The 21095-nt window shown below is 41.4% G+C and overlaps 2 protein-coding genes across 4 annotated transcripts; both read right to left on the minus strand.

The window, feature by feature from the left end:
- Positions 1–1010: 1010 nt before the first annotated feature.
- Positions 1011–16916, minus strand: deaf1 (DEAF1 transcription factor). Of its 3 annotated transcripts, none has more exons than XM_083667057.1 (13): positions 16504–16916; positions 15928–16025; positions 15513–15642; positions 15067–15213; positions 14570–14709; positions 13731–13796; positions 13345–13386; positions 12635–12758; positions 10619–10747; positions 5942–6249; positions 2976–3074; positions 1983–2072; positions 1011–1764 (listed from the first exon to the last, which is right to left on the minus strand). In XM_083667057.1, the coding sequence occupies exons 1-13, from the start codon at positions 16712–16714 to the stop codon at positions 1660–1662; spliced, it is 1689 nt and encodes a 562-aa protein (XP_083523183.1). In that variant the 5' UTR covers positions 16715–16916; the 3' UTR covers positions 1011–1659. The 3 variants fall into 3 exon arrangements, 2 of the variants coding, with proteins under 2 accessions (XP_083523183.1, XP_083523182.1); XM_083667056.1 differs by having other exon boundaries at positions 10610–10747; XR_014554152.1 differs by lacking the exons at positions 1011–1764; positions 1983–2072 and adding an exon at positions 4367–4498 and having other exon boundaries at positions 10610–10747.
- Positions 16917–17541: 625 nt separating this feature from the next.
- bet1l (Bet1 golgi vesicular membrane trafficking protein-like) lies at positions 17542–20441 on the minus strand. The gene is made up of 4 exons (XM_083666221.1): positions 20128–20441; positions 19736–19821; positions 19532–19588; positions 17542–19289 (listed from the first exon to the last, which is right to left on the minus strand). Exons 1-4 carry the CDS (start codon positions 20144–20146, stop codon positions 19122–19124), a joined length of 330 nt encoding a protein of 109 aa, XP_083522347.1. The 5' UTR covers positions 20147–20441; the 3' UTR covers positions 17542–19121.
- Between the last annotated feature and the right edge of the window lie 654 nt (positions 20442–21095).

Raw genomic sequence — 21095 nt, forward strand, 5'->3', positions numbered from 1 at the left:
GCCCCTTGTCAAAGACATGGAAGGGGATGGAGTGGCCCTTCCGTCCTGAGGATCTGTTTAGAGAAACTGTTCATTTCCCCTCTCTCAGCGGTGATGGCAGGCTGGCTGCTTTGTTGTGTGCCTGATGCCTGATACAGTGGGTGACATGTTTGACAGATGCAGGGTTTACATCAGAAAAGGACAAGGCGACCTGCTCGTTGGGGGGGGGGGGGGGGGGGGGTGCTTTCTTGCATACAGAAAATGTTCCTCCTGAAGCTATTCTAGTTGGTTCAAACCATAATCTAACGAAACAAGAGGGGTGGGGGAGAGAACTCATTGGAAACCACAGCATGTGCAAGGTTAAATTCTTTCTCACAAGGGCAAAGTCAGTCAAGAAGCACATGAATTTTTGTCATTGGACAGGACATACCTGTCAGGGTAATATACTATGTGTAATATACTTTGTGGTTTATTGTGAATTTACTATCTCTAGAGGTCATGAAGGAACAAGTCAACATGAAATCATTCAATAAAATGATCTATTATTTTTCACATCAGTACTTATTTTGTAAGTAGAGGAGAGGGGTGGTGGGTAGTCAGTGGGTATTTACAGAAACATAGTGGGCCATATAGGACAGCCTCCTCTCTGTGGTCATCTGACCATCTAATCCAGGGGATTCATTTGCGTCAGTGCAGCTGTGTTGCAGTTGACAGCTATCACTGAGAAAAGCTTGGCTAATCCCACTAATGTGGACCGTCCATTAAATAATAACCAACGCAGTAATACACTTAACACTAAGTCCTCAGACAGAGACCATGGCTAGATGGGACAAAGTCCTCTCACCATGTCAACACTACTGAATAACATTATGTATAAATATGAGGAAGACCTATGTATAAATGCTGCACATGTCAAATACGAGTTTCCAGTAGTCATTTCTCACACAACACAACACAGTCAATGAGAACAAGCAAGAAGACAAATGAAAGTCATTGATGTATTCTTTTCTTTTTTATTTCAAACTCTCATGGCCTATTTTATTGATTAGAATAAGCTTCCATGTTCTTCTTTGCTGGCCTATTAGAGCATAACTATCTGGTCTACTTCATTCAACAGGACAGAGTAAACATAATATATAAATAAATACATAAAAAAAACATATTGCTTACTTAAATAGGTGACAAAAGAGCAAAACCATCTTTTTCAGCTAGATGTCTGATTTTCTTTAAACCTGATTTAGAGTGTTATGTAACATAATTATGCAATAATTAAATAACTAATTATTCAAGTCTAAGTATTGACATTGGCAAATATTGCTCTGCAAATATTTTAATATACACAGGTTCACAGTGACATTTCATGGAAAACAAAAGTGAAATGAAAAAGTTCAGTTGAATCTGGCAAATGTAGCGTTCTTCAAATGCATTTTCACAGTTCAAACAGGAGGCAATGTAATAGCACATGGGGAAAACAATGACTGATATAAAAAAGAATCCCTAGCTGTCATCAAGTACATGCAGGGACATGACAAGTGTAGGGAGGCATGGTGGTCCATGTATCCAAAGGCAAGTGCAAGCACTTGTCTCCTTCAGCTCGCTCAGTTAAGAGATGTTAAAATCCCCATAGTAGTGAAAGAACAGCTCTTTTTCTGTCAGTGTCTTGATCTGTGTCTGCAAATGCTAGACCTTGACTTTCTCCATGTCTATGGTTGACATGGGCACCTCCTCCTGGATGGTCACAGACCCGCCTGTCTGGCAGCAGTTATGCTGGTGCTCCTTCCAGTCCTGCAATAACAATTATTACCCAGATTGAACCTGTCAGGTGTGTGTGTGTGTGTGTGTGTGTGTGTGTGTGTGTGTGTGTGTGAGATTCATTCAGCATTATGAAACCTCAAATGCTAAGTCAACCCTACAATTTGCCAAACAAGGTAGGGTTGACATATCACTTATGACAACCTGGTACTAGTCTGTGATGTGTTGGTCTGTAGAAGGTTGAATCTTACCTTTCTCTGGCAGAAGGTGGAGCAGTAGTTGACCTTGTGGCAGCCTGTGCATTCGCTCATGGCCTCCCGCCCACAGTTCACACACATTTGCTGTAAAAGGAGAAGACTTAACGTACAGTATGTGTATCAAGCTCTGATATCACCATCTAAGTCAGCAAGACTTGATTTAATAATTTTAATGAGACATTGTTTTGATAAGTTTGATTGCAATCAATGAAGTCAAATATACTTTAACTAGGATGGCAAATGAGCCTGACATTGAAGATTTTCTATGAGCCAAAGCCTGAAAAATGCCTTAATTCTAGAAAACGACTTTTATCCATTGCCAAAACAACAAAATTGGAGCGCTGCGAAGTAAGGAGAGAGTTAAAGCCACTCATTGAGAAGAGTGAAGAGAGAGATTGCTTGAAAAATCACTTTAGTTACTATCAATAACTGTGTTTACTGCACCTGCCTTTCTAGAATATCTTCTATATTTATATAACAAAAAAAATAACAAGCTATCAACAGGCTGCAGTTGTGATGTCAAAACATCCGTGTTCCTCAAGGAGACCCAACAGACATAATATGTCAGCATTCGCTTTGTTGATTTTTGTTTTTTCTCTCCTCTCTCCACATCTCACAAATGCTTTCAGGTGGGAGACATCCTGTGGCTTCAAGGTTGTTTGCTCTCCCCCCCCCCCCTCTCCATATTTTTTATGTGTCTAAAGTAGCAGGCACATTTCAACCTGCGCTGACAGGATTATCCTCTAGGTGGAGACCGGGTTCAAATAGGGTCTTTCTCTATAATTAATGGAACGCTGCCCAGAGGGAAAGACTACAGTGGGCATAAATATCAAGGAGGGCAGATATGTGTGAGTGAGTGTGTGAGTGTGTGTGAGAGTGTGTGTGTGTGTGTGTGTGTATGTGAAAAAAAGAAAGTGAGGTAGCTGGAGACAGAGATATAGATCATTAGAGAGAATGAGAGAGAGAGATTGTGGTCTGCTCACATACATTAATGATGATCTCTGTGATCTCTGACGTCCTCTTCTCCTCTGGATCGTCTGAGTGCTGGAAGGAGATCTGACTCTGGAAGGGCTGGGTGAGTGTACACTGCAGAGGGAAGACAAGACAGCTTACAAGACCAAATAAGATTCCTCTAAAGAAACTACATGAAGAGATTACGAGTTTAGATCAATTATAGCCAGACCCAACCCGGCCCGCTCAGATGAGGCCCAAGCCCAGCCCGAGCCTGACATCACAGACATTACATTTTATGAGCCGGAGGCCAAAAAAAGGAAAAGGCTGTGCCTTTATCAATTGGTCACAACAGCTAAATTGTAGCACTGCGGAGTGTGAAAAAGAGGAGAAAGCCACTCACTGAGAAGAGTGGAGAGAGAGACTGCTGGAAAACTCACCTTAGTTACTATCAACAACTGTATTTACTGCACCTGCCTTTATAGAATACCATATATATTTCCAGAAATTAGCCAGATCTTGCTGTTGTAGCCTATTTTTTGTAAGCGTTGATGCTGTATCAATATTGCTCCGTAGGAGAAGGCTTCACACAGTAGTTTGTTATGCTATCAATTGATCTAATACCCTTGGTCAGGTGCAGGTGAAGAGAGCCTGACAGAGCAGAGGCGCAACTAAATTATTTGCATTATTTCTGCGGATAATATATATATTCTCTTAGATAAGAGGGCTATCAGTCAATTGAATAAATGAGTTGATTCATCTTCTATTAGTTGATCTATGATGATTAGTTAATATATTGATGATCGATTAGAATTATTATTGCCTTATTTTTCATCTTACAATTTAGGTGGTTTTCTAAACATTTCTAGACAAGAAACCAAAAGTGGTGCCTAAACAATGAGTGGGGGAGTCATTTTTCAAGTTAACAGTGAAATGATGGCTTCCAAATGAAAGATGTGAATTGCCATTCCCAATCCCATTGATGAAGACAAAAGGGTGCTAATTGCTTAGACGAGCTTCCTTGGTACAAAACTCTACACTTAACACGTCACTCACTCTAGCTTAAGCTTAAAAAAACAAACATTTGGAATGGAAATCAAACAGTTACTATGATTAGAGTAGTATATTTCCAGTACCATAGTAAATTAGAGTATAGCCACAAGTCTTCCAGTCTGTTTACGATTGCAATGCTTTTTTAAATTTATTTTTTAATGATGTTCCAAACTGTTGGTTATGGCAAGTCTAATGTTTTGGCTATGTTTCAGATTTTTCAGCCTAATAATGACTTCCTTGACTTTCATTGGCACCTCTTTGGTCCTCATGTTGATAGACACCAAAAACGCAAACGCAAAGACTAGAATCAATACTAGACATTGACAGCTCTCTTAAGCCTGCACAAATGATGTGACGGAACACACCTGACTTACCAGAAACACCTGTCAAGCCATTACTTTTGGTGCCCTGAAATGTTATGGCTTGGGCGGGTATGGCTGCCACTGGAACTGGCTTACTTGTCTTCATTGATGATGTAACTGCTGACGGCAGCAGTAGAATTAATTCTGAAGTGAACAGAAACATCTTGTCTGCTGAAGTACGAGCAAATGCTTCCAATCTCACGCTTCATCATACAGCAAGACAATGACCCCCAAACATACTGCCATAGCAACTAGGGAGTTTTTCAGGGCCGAAAAGGTGACAGTTCTACATTGTCTAAGTCAGATCTCCAGATTTAAATCCAATTAAACATGCATTTAATTTGCTGAAGAGGGAATTTAAGGCAAAAAGACCTCAAAACAAACAACAACTGAAGATGGCTGCAGTTCAGGCCTGGTAGAGCATCACCAGAGAATATACCCAGCGTCTGGTGGGGTCAATGGTCGCAGACTTCAGGCAGTTATTGCATGCAGGATTGTTGACCAAATACTACACGAGTGCTTTATTTCTACATTATATGATTAGAAAATTTAAATGCAGTAGTTTCTAAATGGGGAAAAAATATTGAGTTAAAGCTGAGAAATCTCTTTGACCCCATAGTAATTGTTTGATTTCAAGTCCAAACTGTTGGAGTATAGAGCTAAAATAAAACAACATGCTTCCTCTTTCCAGTACTTATGAAGAATAATTATTTTTTATTAAACACAGCTCTGTTGCGGCAAACCAGACCCAGGCCCAATTCAATTGTCCGAAAATTAGGCCTAGCACGGCCCGAGCCCATTGGGTTAGGGCTGAAAAGACGGAATACCCTACCCTTGAAATAAACGTAGACCACATGATATGTCACCACAGGAAGTTGGATCATTTAAGAGATGTTTCAGATTCACCTTAACAAGATGTTCCACTGTCTAGTGATTCCATCTGCGCACAAGCACAGCAGTGCAACGTGATAGCCGCGTCACAAAAAGGAATTGTGAACTGTGAGAAGTGAATTGTCTTGCATTATGCTAACTATCTTTTAGTCAAATATTCTATCTACCTTTAAAAGGGATGTTCCACTCTATTTATAGTGTCTAGCTCTAGTATTAGAAGCAGTACGCTACCCCAACAGTTTTTCAATGCATTGATTGTATAATTAGATAATTTTGTCAGAAAATGTTTTCAGAGAAAAAACAAAAACAAAACTTGCTATAAAATGAGATTTAAAAAGTGGGTTTATGAAAAAAGTATCAAAAAGTACAACAGCCAAAATACTCAGAAGCAATATTGGTGTAACACATCCTTGATTTAAGTGTTTGGAGTGTGTTTAAGATATCTTTATAGAATGATTGGGCTTCAAGCTGACCGGAAGAAGCAAGATACGCACATACAAATTACTTAAGGTAGGTGACGATATTAAATCCAAGTGAAAAACAACTATAAGATGTAAATAAAGTGGAACATCCCTTTAAGTAACTACATCAGCTGCAGCACACATGCTTTTTTTTTTTTTTTTTTTTTTTTAAACCCAAGCAACAGCAGCACAACACTGCTACACAATCCTACATGCCCTCCAGTCCACGACTTACCTCCTTCCTGGTGGTCTGGAGGCCCTTGTCCTGGACAGAGGAGGGGCAGACGTCCTGGCTTCCCACCGAGCCGCCGGCCTGCTGCTTGGCCTGCTCGATTAGGGCCTTGAGCTGCTGCACCGTGCTCATCAGGGTGTTGGCCGTCTCCTCCAGGTACAGCCAGGTCCTCTGGGTGTCACTAACCGCCCCCACCCCTATCTCCAGGCCATTCACCAGGCCCGGGCACGGAGGCGGGGAGGGGGACGGAGACACCACCTTAGCCTGCATCGGCTGGGGGGCCATGGCCAAGGCCGGAAGCGCCGTCAACACTGTGGATGGAGGGGAACAGTCAGTCAACACTGAAGGAGAATGTTTGAGACTGTACCTGAAGATAATTGATCCTATGCTCTATTGGAATACAAACAGTTAATTAGAGCATGTATGATAATCATTTATTTCTTTATTAGACTTTAAGATAAAGATCCAGATATGTAGAATATGGATATGAGATAATTTCAATATATACCATCGTCTAAATGAATACCATTAATTAGTAGCCTGATAACATCTACCATCGATACCATTGTATGTTGAAAATAATGATAATTGATAAGTATGTTAATCAAGTCTGGATGACACAGTAGAGACCCAAAGTGATACAATCAGGACAAAATGACTTCCTGAAATCATGCCAACCCAACAATAGCCGTCCTTCCTGAATCCTTGCTTGCCCTAAACCTAGTACGTAGACGTCTGTTTATTTCAGGCTTTCAAATATAAGTGGAAGAGAAAAAAAAAAGAAGGGGAACATAAGAGGAAATTACACACACACACACACACACACACACACACACACACACACACACACACACACACACACACACACACACACACACACACACACACACACACACACACACACACACACACACACACACACACACACACACCAGCAGGAGGAGAGATCCTGCTGTGGCTGTGTAAAAGGTGTATTTTTGGATCAGTCAGCTCCACCACACCATTCGAGAAATGGAGAACCACCAGTGATTTATCTTCCTCCAACTGTACCTTGGAGGCCTGCGGAGAGCAACAACAGCTAAACAAAGAAACCCAATTCTCAGGCAAACCCTGTTGTGAGAGCAGCTCGCATGCACACATCCATCATGGGAGAGCTCCCCCATTCACTACACAAGGTTCGAGGTTCACTCGCACATTCACATGAACACTGCACTATAGGACTGTAATTTGACATTAAGATAAAAACACATGATAAAGCAATGGTGAAAATCAGTTTAGAAAACAAAGAAAGGATTCAGAGGAGAGTAAGAGTGGAGTTGGGAGGGCAGTGTTCGAGCAGACCATGAGTCCAAAGAATCTTCAGATCTCCTTTTGTTGAGAAACCAGGCCTGGGCCAAAGCTAGAAAAAAAGACTCAGTAGCTGATTGATTTTTAGACAACTGAGAAATACATGCACTCAATATGCTACTTGGGATGTACTAGATGCCATGCTCAAAATTGACAAAATTGAAAAAAAAAATCCATTGCTACTGATCAGCTCTCGAGTCATTGACACATATTTTTAATCTAACTGTTATCGCAGGTGCTCTCCCCAAGGTTTGGAAGGCAGCCCATGTGCTCCCTCTCCATAAAGGTGGTGACCCCTCCAACCTAGATAACTACCGCCCAATATCCAAGCGATCTTGCCTTTCCAAAGTGATTCCCAGGCAAACTCCCAACTAAGAACCTTTTTATCTTCCCATTCTATTCTAAATGTGCACCAATCTGGCTTTAGACCTGGTCATAGCACAGTCTCAGCTGCTACACTTGTCTTAGATGATGTGTTAAATTGCCGAGATCCTAAAAAAAACATTGTCCTGCCTTATTTATAGATCTCTCCAAGGCATTCGATACAGCCGACCATTACATACTCAATCAGAGGTTGTCTGAAATAGGCATGGATCAGGCTACATGTAGATGGTTTGAAAATGATTTAATGGAAAGAACACAGTGTGTCTTAACTGATGGTGTTAAATCAGGTTTTCTGGACATAAGAACATTGGGTGTTCTACAGGGATCAATTCTTGGACCAGTACTTTTTACATCAACAATATTGTATTACCTGTAAATAATTGTAACCTGCATCTATATGCCGATGACACTGTTGTTTATGCTATTGCCCCTACAATTAAGCAGGCTCTTTCTAAGCTACAGTCGGCATTTGCTGTCCTGCAGAGAGCATTTGTTGGGCTAAGGTTGGTACTTAATGCTGGAAAAACTAAATATATATTTACCAAATCACAGAAAAATGTATCTGACTTATGCATATGTTCTTTGGGTGGTGCCCCCATTGAGCGTGTCCCCGCTTATAAATACCTGGGCATTTGGTTTGACAAAGATCTGACGTTCAGAAAACATACAGAGGAGCTTATTGAAAAGCTAAGATTTAAGGTGGGCTTCTTTTATAGGAATAGATCTTGCCTTTCCCTGAACAGCAGAAAGCAGATTGTGAAATCAACAACCTTCATGCCAGTGCTTGATTATGGTGATGTCATCCACCAAAGTGCAGCAGCCACTACTCTTAAACCTTTGGATGCCATCTACCATAGCGCCCTTCGCTTTAGCACAGGTGATCGTTTTAATACTCATCATTGCATACTCATCATTGCATACTTTATCAAAAAAGTTGGCTGGACCTTGTTAAAGTCTTGTAGATCTCAGCATTACTCCCTTTTTGTGTATAAAGCTTTACTGCATAAAGTCCCAGGTTACCTAACCTCATTATTTGAAATTAAAAACCATCAATTACCCAACTCGTTCTCATAGTTGGTTAACTCTTGAGGTTCCTCGGGTCTCCACCGAATTGGGTAAATCTGCTTTTAGTTGTGGTGCACCTCACTCATGTTGAAGAAGGAAAATAATAATGTTGCTCTTTATTCGGGCATGAAAGCACATAGGCCTACAGTTACTAATGCGTATCCAACAAAACGGTTTACACCACAACCCAGAACAACCAGTGTGCCTGAGGTGGACCATCAGTCTGGAACTCCACTCCAACCATTCACGTAACGGTGCTAGTGCAGAGGGGGGCTCCCTTCACTAAGTGGCTCCCAAAATAACCAGGCATCCATCTTTCCTGGAGATTTAATTGTGTGAAAGTTTCCAGGCGGGTCAGGAAGAGTGAGCGATGAGGACTGGATGTGTATGTGTATGTGTGTGTGTGTGTGTGTGTGTGTGTGTGTGTGTGTGTGCGCGTGCGTACGTGTGTGCGTGTGTGTGCGTCTGCGCGTGCCTGAGAGAAAAGAGGGGAGTGTGACAGGACGTCAGAGCAGCACTCTAAATTGGGAAGCGGAGGCGGCTCCTGCTGACGATTGTCATCCCCAGCGACCGAGACCGCACACTGCAATGATGACGTCTGAAGAGTGCACAGGTACGAGAGAGGAGGGCACCGGGACCACACTTACCCGAGGGCTGTGCCACTTTTAGCTGTCTTTCTTTTGCCTTTATGGCCAATTATTTGAAAGAAAGTACTCTGTAGGGGACAACTGTGGTGGGAACCTATTTAGAGCCAGTGGCGATGCAGGAAAGACGGGGAAAGGACGATATTCGAGAACTGGGTCACAGACTCAAAGCAAAATGCTGTTGGGCTGGATTGAGAATCCATGTTAAATTGCAAGTTATATGCTATGTCTCGGCTGCTGTGACAAATGGAAGAACCAGTAGTGACACCAGTTGACAGATGGTGTCACTACTGGTCCACAGACAACATCTAAGGTATATGAAAGAGTGAGACATTATTATTTTTGTAACAAACTTATGCTGGGATCAAGCAGATTGAAAAAGGACCCTCTAGCCAATACAGCTGAGTAGTGCCGGAGACTTGACAGCCAGATTACTCACAGAGATGTGCGTGGGTGAACTCGACTGAAGAGAGAGGGAGCTAGTAGTCAGTGTACACCACTCATACAGTACTACGGGAATCAAGGAGACCACCGTGAGGCCTGCTGTAAAGAGCAACTTGTAAGAGACGCAGAAAAATGCATGGCAGAAAACAATGGCAACAATGGCAGGGAGGTGGGGGTGGGGGGAGGAAATGGTAGGCTTAATTGTGGTTCATTCTTCACTTGGTGAGCGGAGCAAAATCGGGAATTCCTGACAGGGACGCTTACTGAGGAGCTGTCCCCCAGGATCTTGTTAGCGCCGAAACAAGAGGAATGGAACACACGTCATGCATATTAGGCAGGCAGACATCGGTCAGGGCATCCCTCATCTCTGATAGGATGATGAATAGACTTTTTTTTATTTATTATTACTTTTTATATATCTATAAAAATAATAATAATAACAATTTACAAAAAGTCTATATTACGATATAAAAGAAAAAAAAAACATTTGTTTATCAAAGTGCTTGACCCAAGTTATGGATATTCCACCACACCAAGTATAGAGGAAGAATAGGAAAACACACCGTTCCACACCTGATGAGACTATTGTGCTTAACAATTTACAAACCAATAATCCTCAACAACATCAGCAACAAGTCAAGACATTGGTTCATCTAGGTCTGTCCATGATAAATGTCCATCTTGCAATACCAGGCATCACCACTAGAATACAGCAACAAGAGTAGTGAGGTCAATAAAGAAAGTGAGTTAGTGATTTAGGATGGGAGGTTGTTTAGAGGTGACCTACTGTAGCTACCTGCTGTGCTGGTGAAGACGTCGCCTTGTGCCGTGCCCTCTGAGATAATGGCCGTGGTGTCACCTGTAGACGTTCTGTCAAAGGTCAGGGTCCCTGATGTGGTGATCTGGCCCGATGGTGACACTGTGACTGTCATGAAAGACAAACACAACACAACATATTGACTGATTCTCAATGGACATCAATAGCATATCTATAGCATCTATTATTATAATTCATAGATAACTAAATGTAAATGAATGGCAGTGTGTTTTTGTACACAGTCCTCCTTTGTATTAGTTTATTGCCATTGGAACAGTAAGTAATCAAAAGGAACTTTGGGTAGAAAGATTTTGCATGCGACCCAATGTAAAATAGATAAGGTTCAATATGCAGTAAATCCAAAACAAATATGGAAACTTAGATCACTTTCGGATTTGAGCAGCCGGTGTTGCTAATAAAATGAAATGAAAAGACGTATGATACCATTTGGTAGAGAGCACGATAGCAATCTCAAAATGCAGCAACTTGAAGATAAAACAAAAACAAAACAAAAGTATTCCCTGTCGTTGGCGATAAGAGTAGATTGAGCTTCTTGAGTAAGGGAGAGACAAGCTTAAATTCCCATAGGACAAAAATGCCGCACTCTAGCAGAACCCCTCATGCTGAATTTTCAGTTACATTTTTTAATTTTCAGTAAATATATGTAGTATCTCCATATGTATTGTATCGTAACCAATGTATCATGATACACGTCTGAAGGACTCTGGGTCTCAGGAATTGGTCGAGAGTGCCTCTCCTTCGTGAACCCTCATTGAACTCTCAGTCATACCATTACTTGTTTGTTTGACCAACTATGTCTAAAAATGTATGTAAGAGATTGTTCAACGTATATCCCATTTTGTCCCTCTGGGAATACTCGGGGACATCTGACGCTGTCTATGTGACACGTACAGTAACAAAGTACAGCACCTTGTTTTGAGAACATAAATATGGGGAATCTAAACAAACTGTGGCGCCCGGGGAAAGATATGAGTGTGAACTAGTTCGGAGAATAAGTTACCTGTCCTTTTCATGCACATGTTTACCTTCTAGAAGGTTTCCAGCAAGAGAAGAAAAAGTTTGAGTTGCACGGGCTTCCAGTAAACAACTGTTCTATTCACCTAGGGTATGTTGTTGCTCTCTCAGCAAGTTTGTTTGTTACTGGTATTGTATTGTGAGTATTATTTGATGATTATATGAATGATAATAAATTATTCATTGATTGATTGAAATTATTGTAACACCAGTGTCTGTCTCACATTCGTTATTTCGAGAGGAAAAGTGGCTTCCTACATATTGTATTGTGAGTTTCTTGCCAATCCTCAGCCCTATGTTACACACTCCTACCTCAGCAGGGTACACAAGCACAACCTTTTTCATTGACAATCAACATTTCATCTGACGGAGCACTCACTGGCATCACTGAAAGGTGCCAACCAGGGTTCTCCCCAGGATTCTTGAACAAGGTGGAGCTGGATTGCTTTATCAAAACCGACTTGCGTTTATTCATGTCAAAATGTGCTAAAAATACAGCTAAAGCGCTGAATTAACTGAGGAACATAACTTTCGTTTTTAGCAACAATGTCATTGGCAATCGAAGAAAGTTTCTCAATATCAGTTTCATTTGCTCTGAAACGTTTACATAGTGGCAAGGTCGACAAGGTGGCGCAGCACCCCTCTTACCTTTTTGGGGAGAACCCTGCAACTGTTCAGAATGCTACCTCTGGTGCCAGGCGTAATTACAGGTAATGGGCAGCTATCACTTTGTCCTCTGCTCTGGCTCTGTCTCAAAAACACTTATTTGTAACACCTATTTAGACTCTCTCTCTCTCTCTCTGAAAAATGGGACCACTTTACTGGTTAAAGGGATTTAAAGGGAGGTTAAAGGGAAGGACACCTCTCTCCAGGTTCATGCAGAGAGTCACAATGAGGGATAGCACTGCAGTGTCTGGGACATCTGGAACGGGAGGTGGGCGTAGGGTGGGGGTGACTCACATGTAGCCCCTGGTGCCAGGGTGATGTTCTTGGGAGGTGGGGCGTCCTTCTTCTCGGGGGTGGTGGGTTGCTCGTTGTCTTTCTTGCGTCTCTTGTAAGGGACAAACAGTCTCACAGGGCCAGTCTAGACAGGACAGAAGGAGAGTGGTACAATGATTGTTGAGGAACATTTGCAGAGGGAATATAAGAGACACCTTTTAAAATGTTTAGGTTCACACAATGGCAGTGCTACCAACACTATTGCAGAGCTCCAGAGTGTGACCATTTCACTTTGCTGTGTGAGTAAAATAATGTGTTGGTTGCACCAGATGCAAGCTCCAAAAACTGTCAAAGTGCTCAATAGCCAACATAATGTTTTTATAGCAACATGTTCAATATTCATTCAGCCCTCTCCTTGTCATTTCGTTCTAATAGCAACCTTAAAGCCTATGAGTGATGCTACACGTAAAATTATACATTCAACAATTTACTAGACCGCATTGGTATTTATGGCTGACTCCAAAAGAAGCTCTGAGTTGAGACAAAATATTCTTGGTTGATGGAAACAACCCTTTTTAAAAAATAAATAAATAATTAAATTTACAAACAGCCAATGCAGGGACCTGCTTTAGTCAGTGAATCAGGAAGGAAGAACGATCAAAAACTTGGCCAAGAAACATGATTGGCTCAGTGTTGTCTGTTTTAGGTGGTAAGCCCTAAATTATAATTACCATATTCATGTTCTCCCCTGTGAAAGACGCCCCATCCTTGCACTGAAAAAATAAAGAACAAAGGGAGCATGAATGGAGGGAGGGAGAATGAGAGAGACTGAGAATTTCACAAGCAGGCCTCTAGTTATGGTCAATTTCTGACACTGGCTGTTTCTGCATACATGCATTACATTTTTACAATGATAAGCAATGACAAACATAAACAATGACTTACACCAAGTGAAGAGAAACATCTGTTGTCATGTAATGTGTTTGGTTAATATAACAACTCAGGATGTTAAAGTGGTTCATCTGCAGTCACACAGTCCACAGTAACCAATCCACTTCCCTCAAGGTTTCAGAATTAGTCTGTGACACAGACACTCCCTTCTGTGAAGTCAACTCACCAATGAGAGGTCATCACAGCAGGCTGCACATGTGCAGGAAGCAGCATGTGGGTTCAGGATCCTCTCCTGAAAAGTGTTCTATTGTTAAAGAGATGCTACAGGATTTTTGGGATTCAAACAACCCCAAAGGCTAAATAATTCTGCCATCCCATAAGCCGTGTCCGTCGCCAGCTGCGTCAGTGGAGAAACAGTGACCTGCTGAAGTAATCAATCACGCAGCTTAGCTAGGTGTTGGTTGTGCTGATGTCAGATGTATTTGGAAAACTGCTGGTGTTACATTTGCTAGCTATCACTAAAACATCATCCTAAAACAAAGTGCTACCCGTGTCTGTGTTTTGAATGATGTATGATGAGTTCCCTTGTGCGTGTGTTGCTGTTACAACTGCATGCATGCCTAGTAAGCCAACAGGCTACTTTGCTCGGCAGAGAGCTCAGAGAATGTAAAATTGTGAACCCACGACCCAATATGATCTCATAAAATGCATATGCTATATCTCAGAATCAATTGGGATTCCCGAACATAGTCGCTGTGACAGAACGTTTATTTTTTTCAAAGATTTGCTGTATTCTATAGAGTTCTATCTTGCGCTGCAGTGAGGGAGGGGGAGTGTAACCCTGTGACGTTGCTCTTGTTTCCGCTCTAGCTCCATACTTCCTGAGTGAGAGAGGGGCACATGTTGACAGACAGTCCTCTTCTGAGTCAGAGAAGTTAAGGCACATAGACAAATTTCCCAAATTTGCATTTGTTCCCCTTTAACTTTACACAGTGACTTTCCATACAGGGTATGATGCCACTGTCATGTATGTATGATGCAGCTGACAGATATCCACCCCCTCACCTGTATGAGGCACTGCAAGGGCCGCCCTGCATAGCGGATGCTTCTCTTCCAGTCCTTGCTGCTCGCCCTGCCCGACATGCCCTCAAACTCAGTGGGCGTGTACCACTGCCTGTTGTGCTTGATGCAGCGGCCCTTGCCCCCTGTTGGTCAACGGAGAGGCATCAGAGAAGACACCAGCATTCATTAAAATGTAGATTTTTGTGCAAAGACTGAATGGTTCTTTCTCACAGTAAGAGTATTCAGACTATCCAAGTATATTCACGTTAAAATAATACACCAATATATCATCTGGAAATAAGGCTTCCTTCAGCCAAGCTGTTAGCCATATATTTGATTAAATGGCTAGAAAAAGGTATTTAAAAACACTTTTATCCTGCTATTGCTGATTCTGTAATAAAGGCTGACCAGCAGCACCATAGCTGCTGGACCCAGGGCAGAGGATGGTAGCAGCCCTCCTGATCTTCAAAGCAAGGGCTCCCCCTAGTGGGCCTGCTTACCTGAGCCCAGTCTGTTTTTGTACAAAATGCCACTGGTGTTCCTGCAGCGTACTGGCAGCTCGTTGTTGTACACTGACGGGTCCCAATTGTACTTGGAGCCCTCTTTGTCCTCCCCTGGGGACATTGGGGTGGAAGGGGTCTGGGGGCCTGAGAGGAAGACATAATCAATGAGACAGATAACTGAGAAAGGAATATTGCACATTACTGTGAACTGTATTTGAAAGGCCATGTACCTTAAAACATTCTTTAGCGTGAGCTATCAGTCTTGGCCACGTATCACAATGGAATAAAAACTAAAGCAGATAGAGCCATTCAGCTTGAATCTCCCAAAATACCTGTCACAATATCAGAGTAATAATAATATGTTCTAAACTTTCAGACAGTGTATGAAAAGTGTCATTGTAAAATACTGTACAGATGTGCGTCAAAGATTCCCTTTGACATACCAGATGTCATGGCGGTGGCAGCATTCTTCAGTCCTGTAGCGTCCACTATGCTCCCGTCAGTGTGAACCACTATCAGAGTGGCTTTCTGGGTATTGAGACTGTCACCAATCTGCAGGGTGGTCCTGCCCGTCTGCAATGTGATGGATGAGAGGAGAAATATAGAGACAGTGAAATATTTGGGAGAATCATATAAATGGGTAACATAGTATAGGTCTGGCTTTTCATTCCATGTTAATGATAGAAGATCATTGTGACTATTGAATGGTAAATGGTAACAAGTTGACAAATAACTGAAATAAGCACTACAACTGTCAGTTGCAGAGTTTTGTGAGTTGTTAATGTTCAGATAGTACTCAACACGATAGCACCACACAACATAACAAAAAATGACCAGGTGAGAGCATCACAAACTTACAAGAACGTGTTCAGGGATGGACGCTGAGGTGGCCACAGTTGTGGTGAACACATTGTCGTCTACTGCTTGGACATCCGCCACAGTGACTGTTGTGACTTCTAGTGAGACATTACAGGTTGAAATTCCAATATAACTACAACTATATACTTAGCTATTTACCTCTCTTATGTATTTTTCAGTTAGGTGCAGGATCAAACTTGTTGATCAAACTTGTGTCATAAACACCCCAATCATGCTAACCTAACATATTGCATCAACTGTAGCTATGCCTAATTTGCCTATAGTCTATTTAGCTAACGACACATTTCTCAGTATAATATCCTGTTTGAATGGGACATGGTTGCTATCTACCACCTTGCACTGGTATGATTAAGTCTGTTTATTTCCAGCTCCATGATGAGCAGTGTATATATGATTGTGAACGTGAATGGCCAGCTGGTAGAAGTAACCTGTTTGTCTCAGCATAGTTAGCTAGCAGCTATCATGCAAACATGACATTTACTCGAGATACTAGCAACTACTATTGCTGTTGCTAACACTACCACACTGCTGCTGGTCTGCAGAGCCCAAACTTGCCTGCAAATGCTGTTTCGGCATCGTCAGGATTCGGCAAGGGCTCGGCTCCAATGTCGATGTTCCCCGCTTCTCCCATTACTGTCATCGTGGTGACTTCGGCCTCCGATTCTGTATCCGAATCCACCCCCTCCTCCTCCACGGGATCGACAGTAGCGCTTATGGACGTCTCATCCAACCCCAGTGCCTTCGTTGCCGAGTCCGTCTCGTCCATTTTTCCTACGTCTAACGATTTAGGCCGAACCTGACCGAGGAATAGTCGGAAATATTGCACCCTTCTGATGGGTGTAGAGCTAAAACTAATCTTGCATTAAAATTGAAAACACATCGAATGTAACTATCAGATTATCATTTCAACCGAAATGTATAAAAAATGTTTAGAAATGGCGTCCCAGTTCTCTTTATGCTTTCGATGTAGTCACAGGAAGGAGATTCGGCGGAAATTACCGAAAGAAAACGACGTAACACGAAATTACGCCACGGACACGCGCACGAGGTGTGTGATCTGTGATTGATTCACTGCCCTAATTATTAGTAGTATCGATATCTAATTTGATGGAAACAGATTTCATAAACATTTCTAATTGATGTTATCCTAATATGCTTCATTTTTACAAGAAAGTTAAGTTTAGTTAAGTTAAATCAAGCTATATCACTATCAAACTGAAGACAAATGCTCAGCTTTTAAATCAAATACCAGTTACATCATATAACCACGATCAAATTGATGAAAAGCCATGAGTGGAATGAAATGCACAGCTCTCATTATCAACTGCATTTGTTAAAATACGACAATGCTTAATCAGGTCTTGACGCTCGATGTTCCCCGTTTGATGTTCGATGTTCCCCGTCTAGTTTTCCACAGCTAATACACTGGTAAAGTGAAACGTCACTGGAGACACCCAAACAAACATTCAGCACTACAAAACTGGCATGAAAATTGTGCTGTAAAAGTTATATTTTATTACCACCGTTTTATTACCATCATTACTTCACTTTCCCCATTATCCCAGAAAAGGAGACAGTGAAAAACTGCGCAGTTTAGAAGATTTATTTTCCAAAACAGATGTTCACCAATATTAGTGATCACGGAAGGCAAGTTACTTATATCAGTACACATGTCTCAAATATCAAATAAAAATATGTTATCACGCAAGTCTACTATGGAGCTTCCAATACAAACTCTGCGCGACTCTGTCCACACTGATCGATTGCAAGCAATTATTGGAAGGATAAAAAGTCGCCCGGGTAAAATATGCTGTCAAAAAGGTTACCATGGTTACACAGACGAACTTTTCAGCCTCAAACCAGTCATGACTATTGAACAAAACAATAAATCTATTTATGTATTTACAGTATCATATGTAGCTTTCTATACAAGATTGCTATGTTTGTCTCCAGATAGTTTCGTTGTTGTATTATTTGATTGTGATGCAATCACTTTACCAGCGTGTTGCGAATGGTGCGCTACAGACCACAATCGATGACTGGGGTAGTGAAGTGGTACCTGGATTATTTATTGTGAATGGGGCTACAGATAGTTACAAAATACTATAAATGTTGTATAGTTTATTAATGTGCTCTTTGGCTGTATATACAGTATAGTATGTATGGTTATTCAGATTGTAAATGCTGGACAGTTGGTGTATGAATTAATTTGTTCAATTGTCACAAAATGTCAACAAAATGTAATTTAATACAACACAATTAAATGTGTCTGCCAACTGTCTCAAGTAAACCATCAATCAGTTGACTCCTAGGAATGTTGAGAAACCTGAACTTTCAGGCATCTGAGGAAAGAAAGTAGTCTTATGTGAATTGAGACTGGTGATAGACATTATACTTATCACATGTGCACATATCAGGAGTCAGCTATGTGTGCAAAGTATGACAACTGTTGCACACAACAATCTAAAAAATAAAATACAGTGTGGGGAAAAGCAGAAAAAGTGAAATTACCTGTCAGACAACATTATGCTTCACAATATCTGTTCTATTAGTCACACTGTTATCAAAGAAATAGTACTTATGTAGGCCCATGCTGTACAGCACTAGATATCTGACAAAGATCAGATCACAGTTGATTGGTATATGGGAATGTTTAGTTTTCTTAAATTGAAATAAAGACAGCAACATACTATTAAAAAGCATGATTCAAGTTTGCTGTACAATTACTTCTTTGTTTATATTACCACAAATACCATTCTTCCAGGACCATCTGATATCTTATATAACATATTATATCTAATAGGTGTAGTGCATCATTGCACTACAATTGTAGCTCTTTATTTGTATTGGGTATTAATCAGTGGCAGTGTTTTTAAGAGCCAAGCAGGAACAATAATTCAGAAATCCCCAGTACATCTTTCCACCCTTCCATGTTGAAAGATAGCTGACAGTGCAGTGCCACCTTGTTGTATTAATTACATGTAATAAAGCTTTTCAAAATCAAACACAAAAACAAGTATAGCCCTGCATTATTTTGGAATTTAAATATTACTTTTACATATATTAATAAGTTTAATAAGCTATGTACAATGGCATAGTTCTCATATAACTGAGATGTGTGTGTGTGGGGGGGGGGGGGGGGGGGGGGGTAATTTCATTCTCTATCACACTCTTCAGTTCTGGACCCTGGAGACAAGATAGTAAAGCAGGAAGAAAACCAACACTAGTCCCACTGAGACGTAGCACAGGATCTTGCGGTTGTCTCTGCCAGATCGCACCATGGTGGAGAATCTCTTTACACTGCCAGTCAACAGTCCTGTAGCACTTAGAAAATTGGAATCCTAGAAAGGGTAGGGGAAAAGGGAATGATACTGCAGTCTTCTGGCAAAAATGGAACACATCAACTCAGTACCACCCGAGAGCTCAGATGTTGCATGCATGGCAACATCATCTGTATCTTTATCAACGAGTTCCCAACTACAGGTTCTTGTTGATTGTTGACTCATACACTGTCAGATTATCTCAACATTGCCACGGTAGTAAAGAGTATTATTATCAGACCTAATCTCAACCCAATACTCACCATGCCATCCAAATATGAATTCTGCTCCTCAGCTTCTTTGTCGATGTCGAAGGCTAGCTTTCGAAGTGAAAAGAAAGCACATAAACAACTATAAGCATAGTTCAAATATGATATGACATTGAGGATTAAAGCTGTTTTGTCTTAAATAAAGCAGGTAATGCCTAAAGCTACACGATCAATATATTCGTCAACTTTGGCACATACCGATTTCAATCTGGAAACTTTAGTCGCCAAATTGTCAGCCAGAAGCTTGTTTTCGGCATCCAACATATCATCCACTGCTCCATGTCCTGTGATGTGAAACAACAGTGAGAAAACATGATAACTCTGAACTACATGCTGGATAGCTCAACGTGCTGCCGATAAACTCTTAGCTAAAAATGACCAGTCCAAATAGAGAGAAACTACTGTCTGCGGCTGTGTTACTACTTGCTGCGACCAACAAACTTGATCTGGGACTACCTGCGATCGAATAGTAACGTGTTTCAAATACATTGGCCAGCTCTTTCTAATTCATCATAAAATACCAGTAAAATATAGACTATAATACTTCAAGAACATTTGTCTAGAATGTTTAAGTGAATACGTGGAGCTACCTCTGTTCCAGTCGGCCATCTTTATTGTTGACTTTTTTCGTGGTTACGGATGCCCGTTAAGACCACACATCTCAATATTTTTCTTGCAAACATGTCGATCTTCTTCTTCTATGGGGTTTTATGGCGGTTGTCATCCAACGTTACTGGTGCATTACCGCCACCTATTGTACTGGAGTGTGAGCCAGGGACAGGGAGGAAATAAATCTTTCCCGCCCGCCCTGTTTCTTTTAATAAAGTAAACAAAAAATAGACACTACATCTGTGGATGCAACCTGCAGCAAAACCTTCAATCATAAATGCTGGATTCCTTTCTCCCTCAGTCTATCCATTTCCCTCCCATACTGCTGACACAGCAACAACACATGTCACGGTCTCCATTTCTGGACAGTACTCACACCTCCCTGTAGGATGCTTCCCTATGACGTGCAGTGAGCTGTTCAGTCTGCAGTGCCCCACCCTCATTCTCGTAAAAATGGCCACTCCCTCTCCTATCTCGGCATGACGGCATCCCTTCTCCAACTCTCCTCTGAACTTGGAACAGATGCCTGCTCTTCGTCTCTCTGTCCCACCGCTCCTGCCACCACCGGGCCATCACCATATCAAGCACTTAGCCTCTGCCTTACTCAGCGGGACCTCCACATCCACCTGATGGACGATCACCTGGCAGTGTCGTATGTATTATCAGTGGACATTGAAGTCAGATGACCATTCTTCTCATCCTGACGAGTGATTGTAATGCTGGTATCGTGTGAATATGTGTTCCCTTGTCAGATAGTGCTCGCCCTTTCTAAATTGTGAGTTTAAGAGGTATCAAGGGCAACACTTAAGCGATACTTACATGTAGAACAGGGCTTCAGAGGTCAGCTTTACATTCAGAAAATGTAAACAAGTTAGTTTGTCTTAGCAACTAGCTAAAAGAGAAATATGTAAAAGGTATTGGGCTCAATGGAGTTGTGTAGCTGTAAATG

The sequence above is a fragment of the Argentina silus genome (genome assembly GCF_951799395.1).
Source record: "Argentina silus genome assembly, chromosome: 3".
NCBI lineage: Eukaryota > Metazoa > Chordata > Actinopteri > Argentiniformes > Argentinidae > Argentina > Argentina silus.

Excerpts from the sequence above, each read along its gene's own strand:
- deaf1 (XM_083667056.1), bottom strand. The coding sequence starts at position 16,714 with ATGGACGAGACGGACTCGGCAACGAAGGCACTGGGGTTGGATGAGACG. Across the intron at positions 14,710-15,066 it reads CAAAAACAGACTGGGCTCAG|GGGGCAAGGGCCGCTGCATC; the intron begins GTAAGCAGGCCC and ends GTTGACCAACAG. Across the intron at positions 10,748-12,634 it reads CCTGGCACCAGGGGCTACAT|TCACAGTGTCACCATCGGGC; the intron begins GTGAGTCACCCC and ends CTTTCATGACAG.
- bet1l (XM_083666221.1), bottom strand. Across the intron at positions 19,589-19,735 it reads AAGTTTCCAGATTGAAATCG|CTAGCCTTCGACATCGACAA; the intron begins GTATGTGCCAAA and ends TCACTTCGAAAG. Across the intron at positions 19,290-19,531 it reads ATTCATATTTGGATGGCATG|GATTCCAATTTTCTAAGTGC; the intron begins GTGAGTATTGGG and ends TACCCTTTCTAG.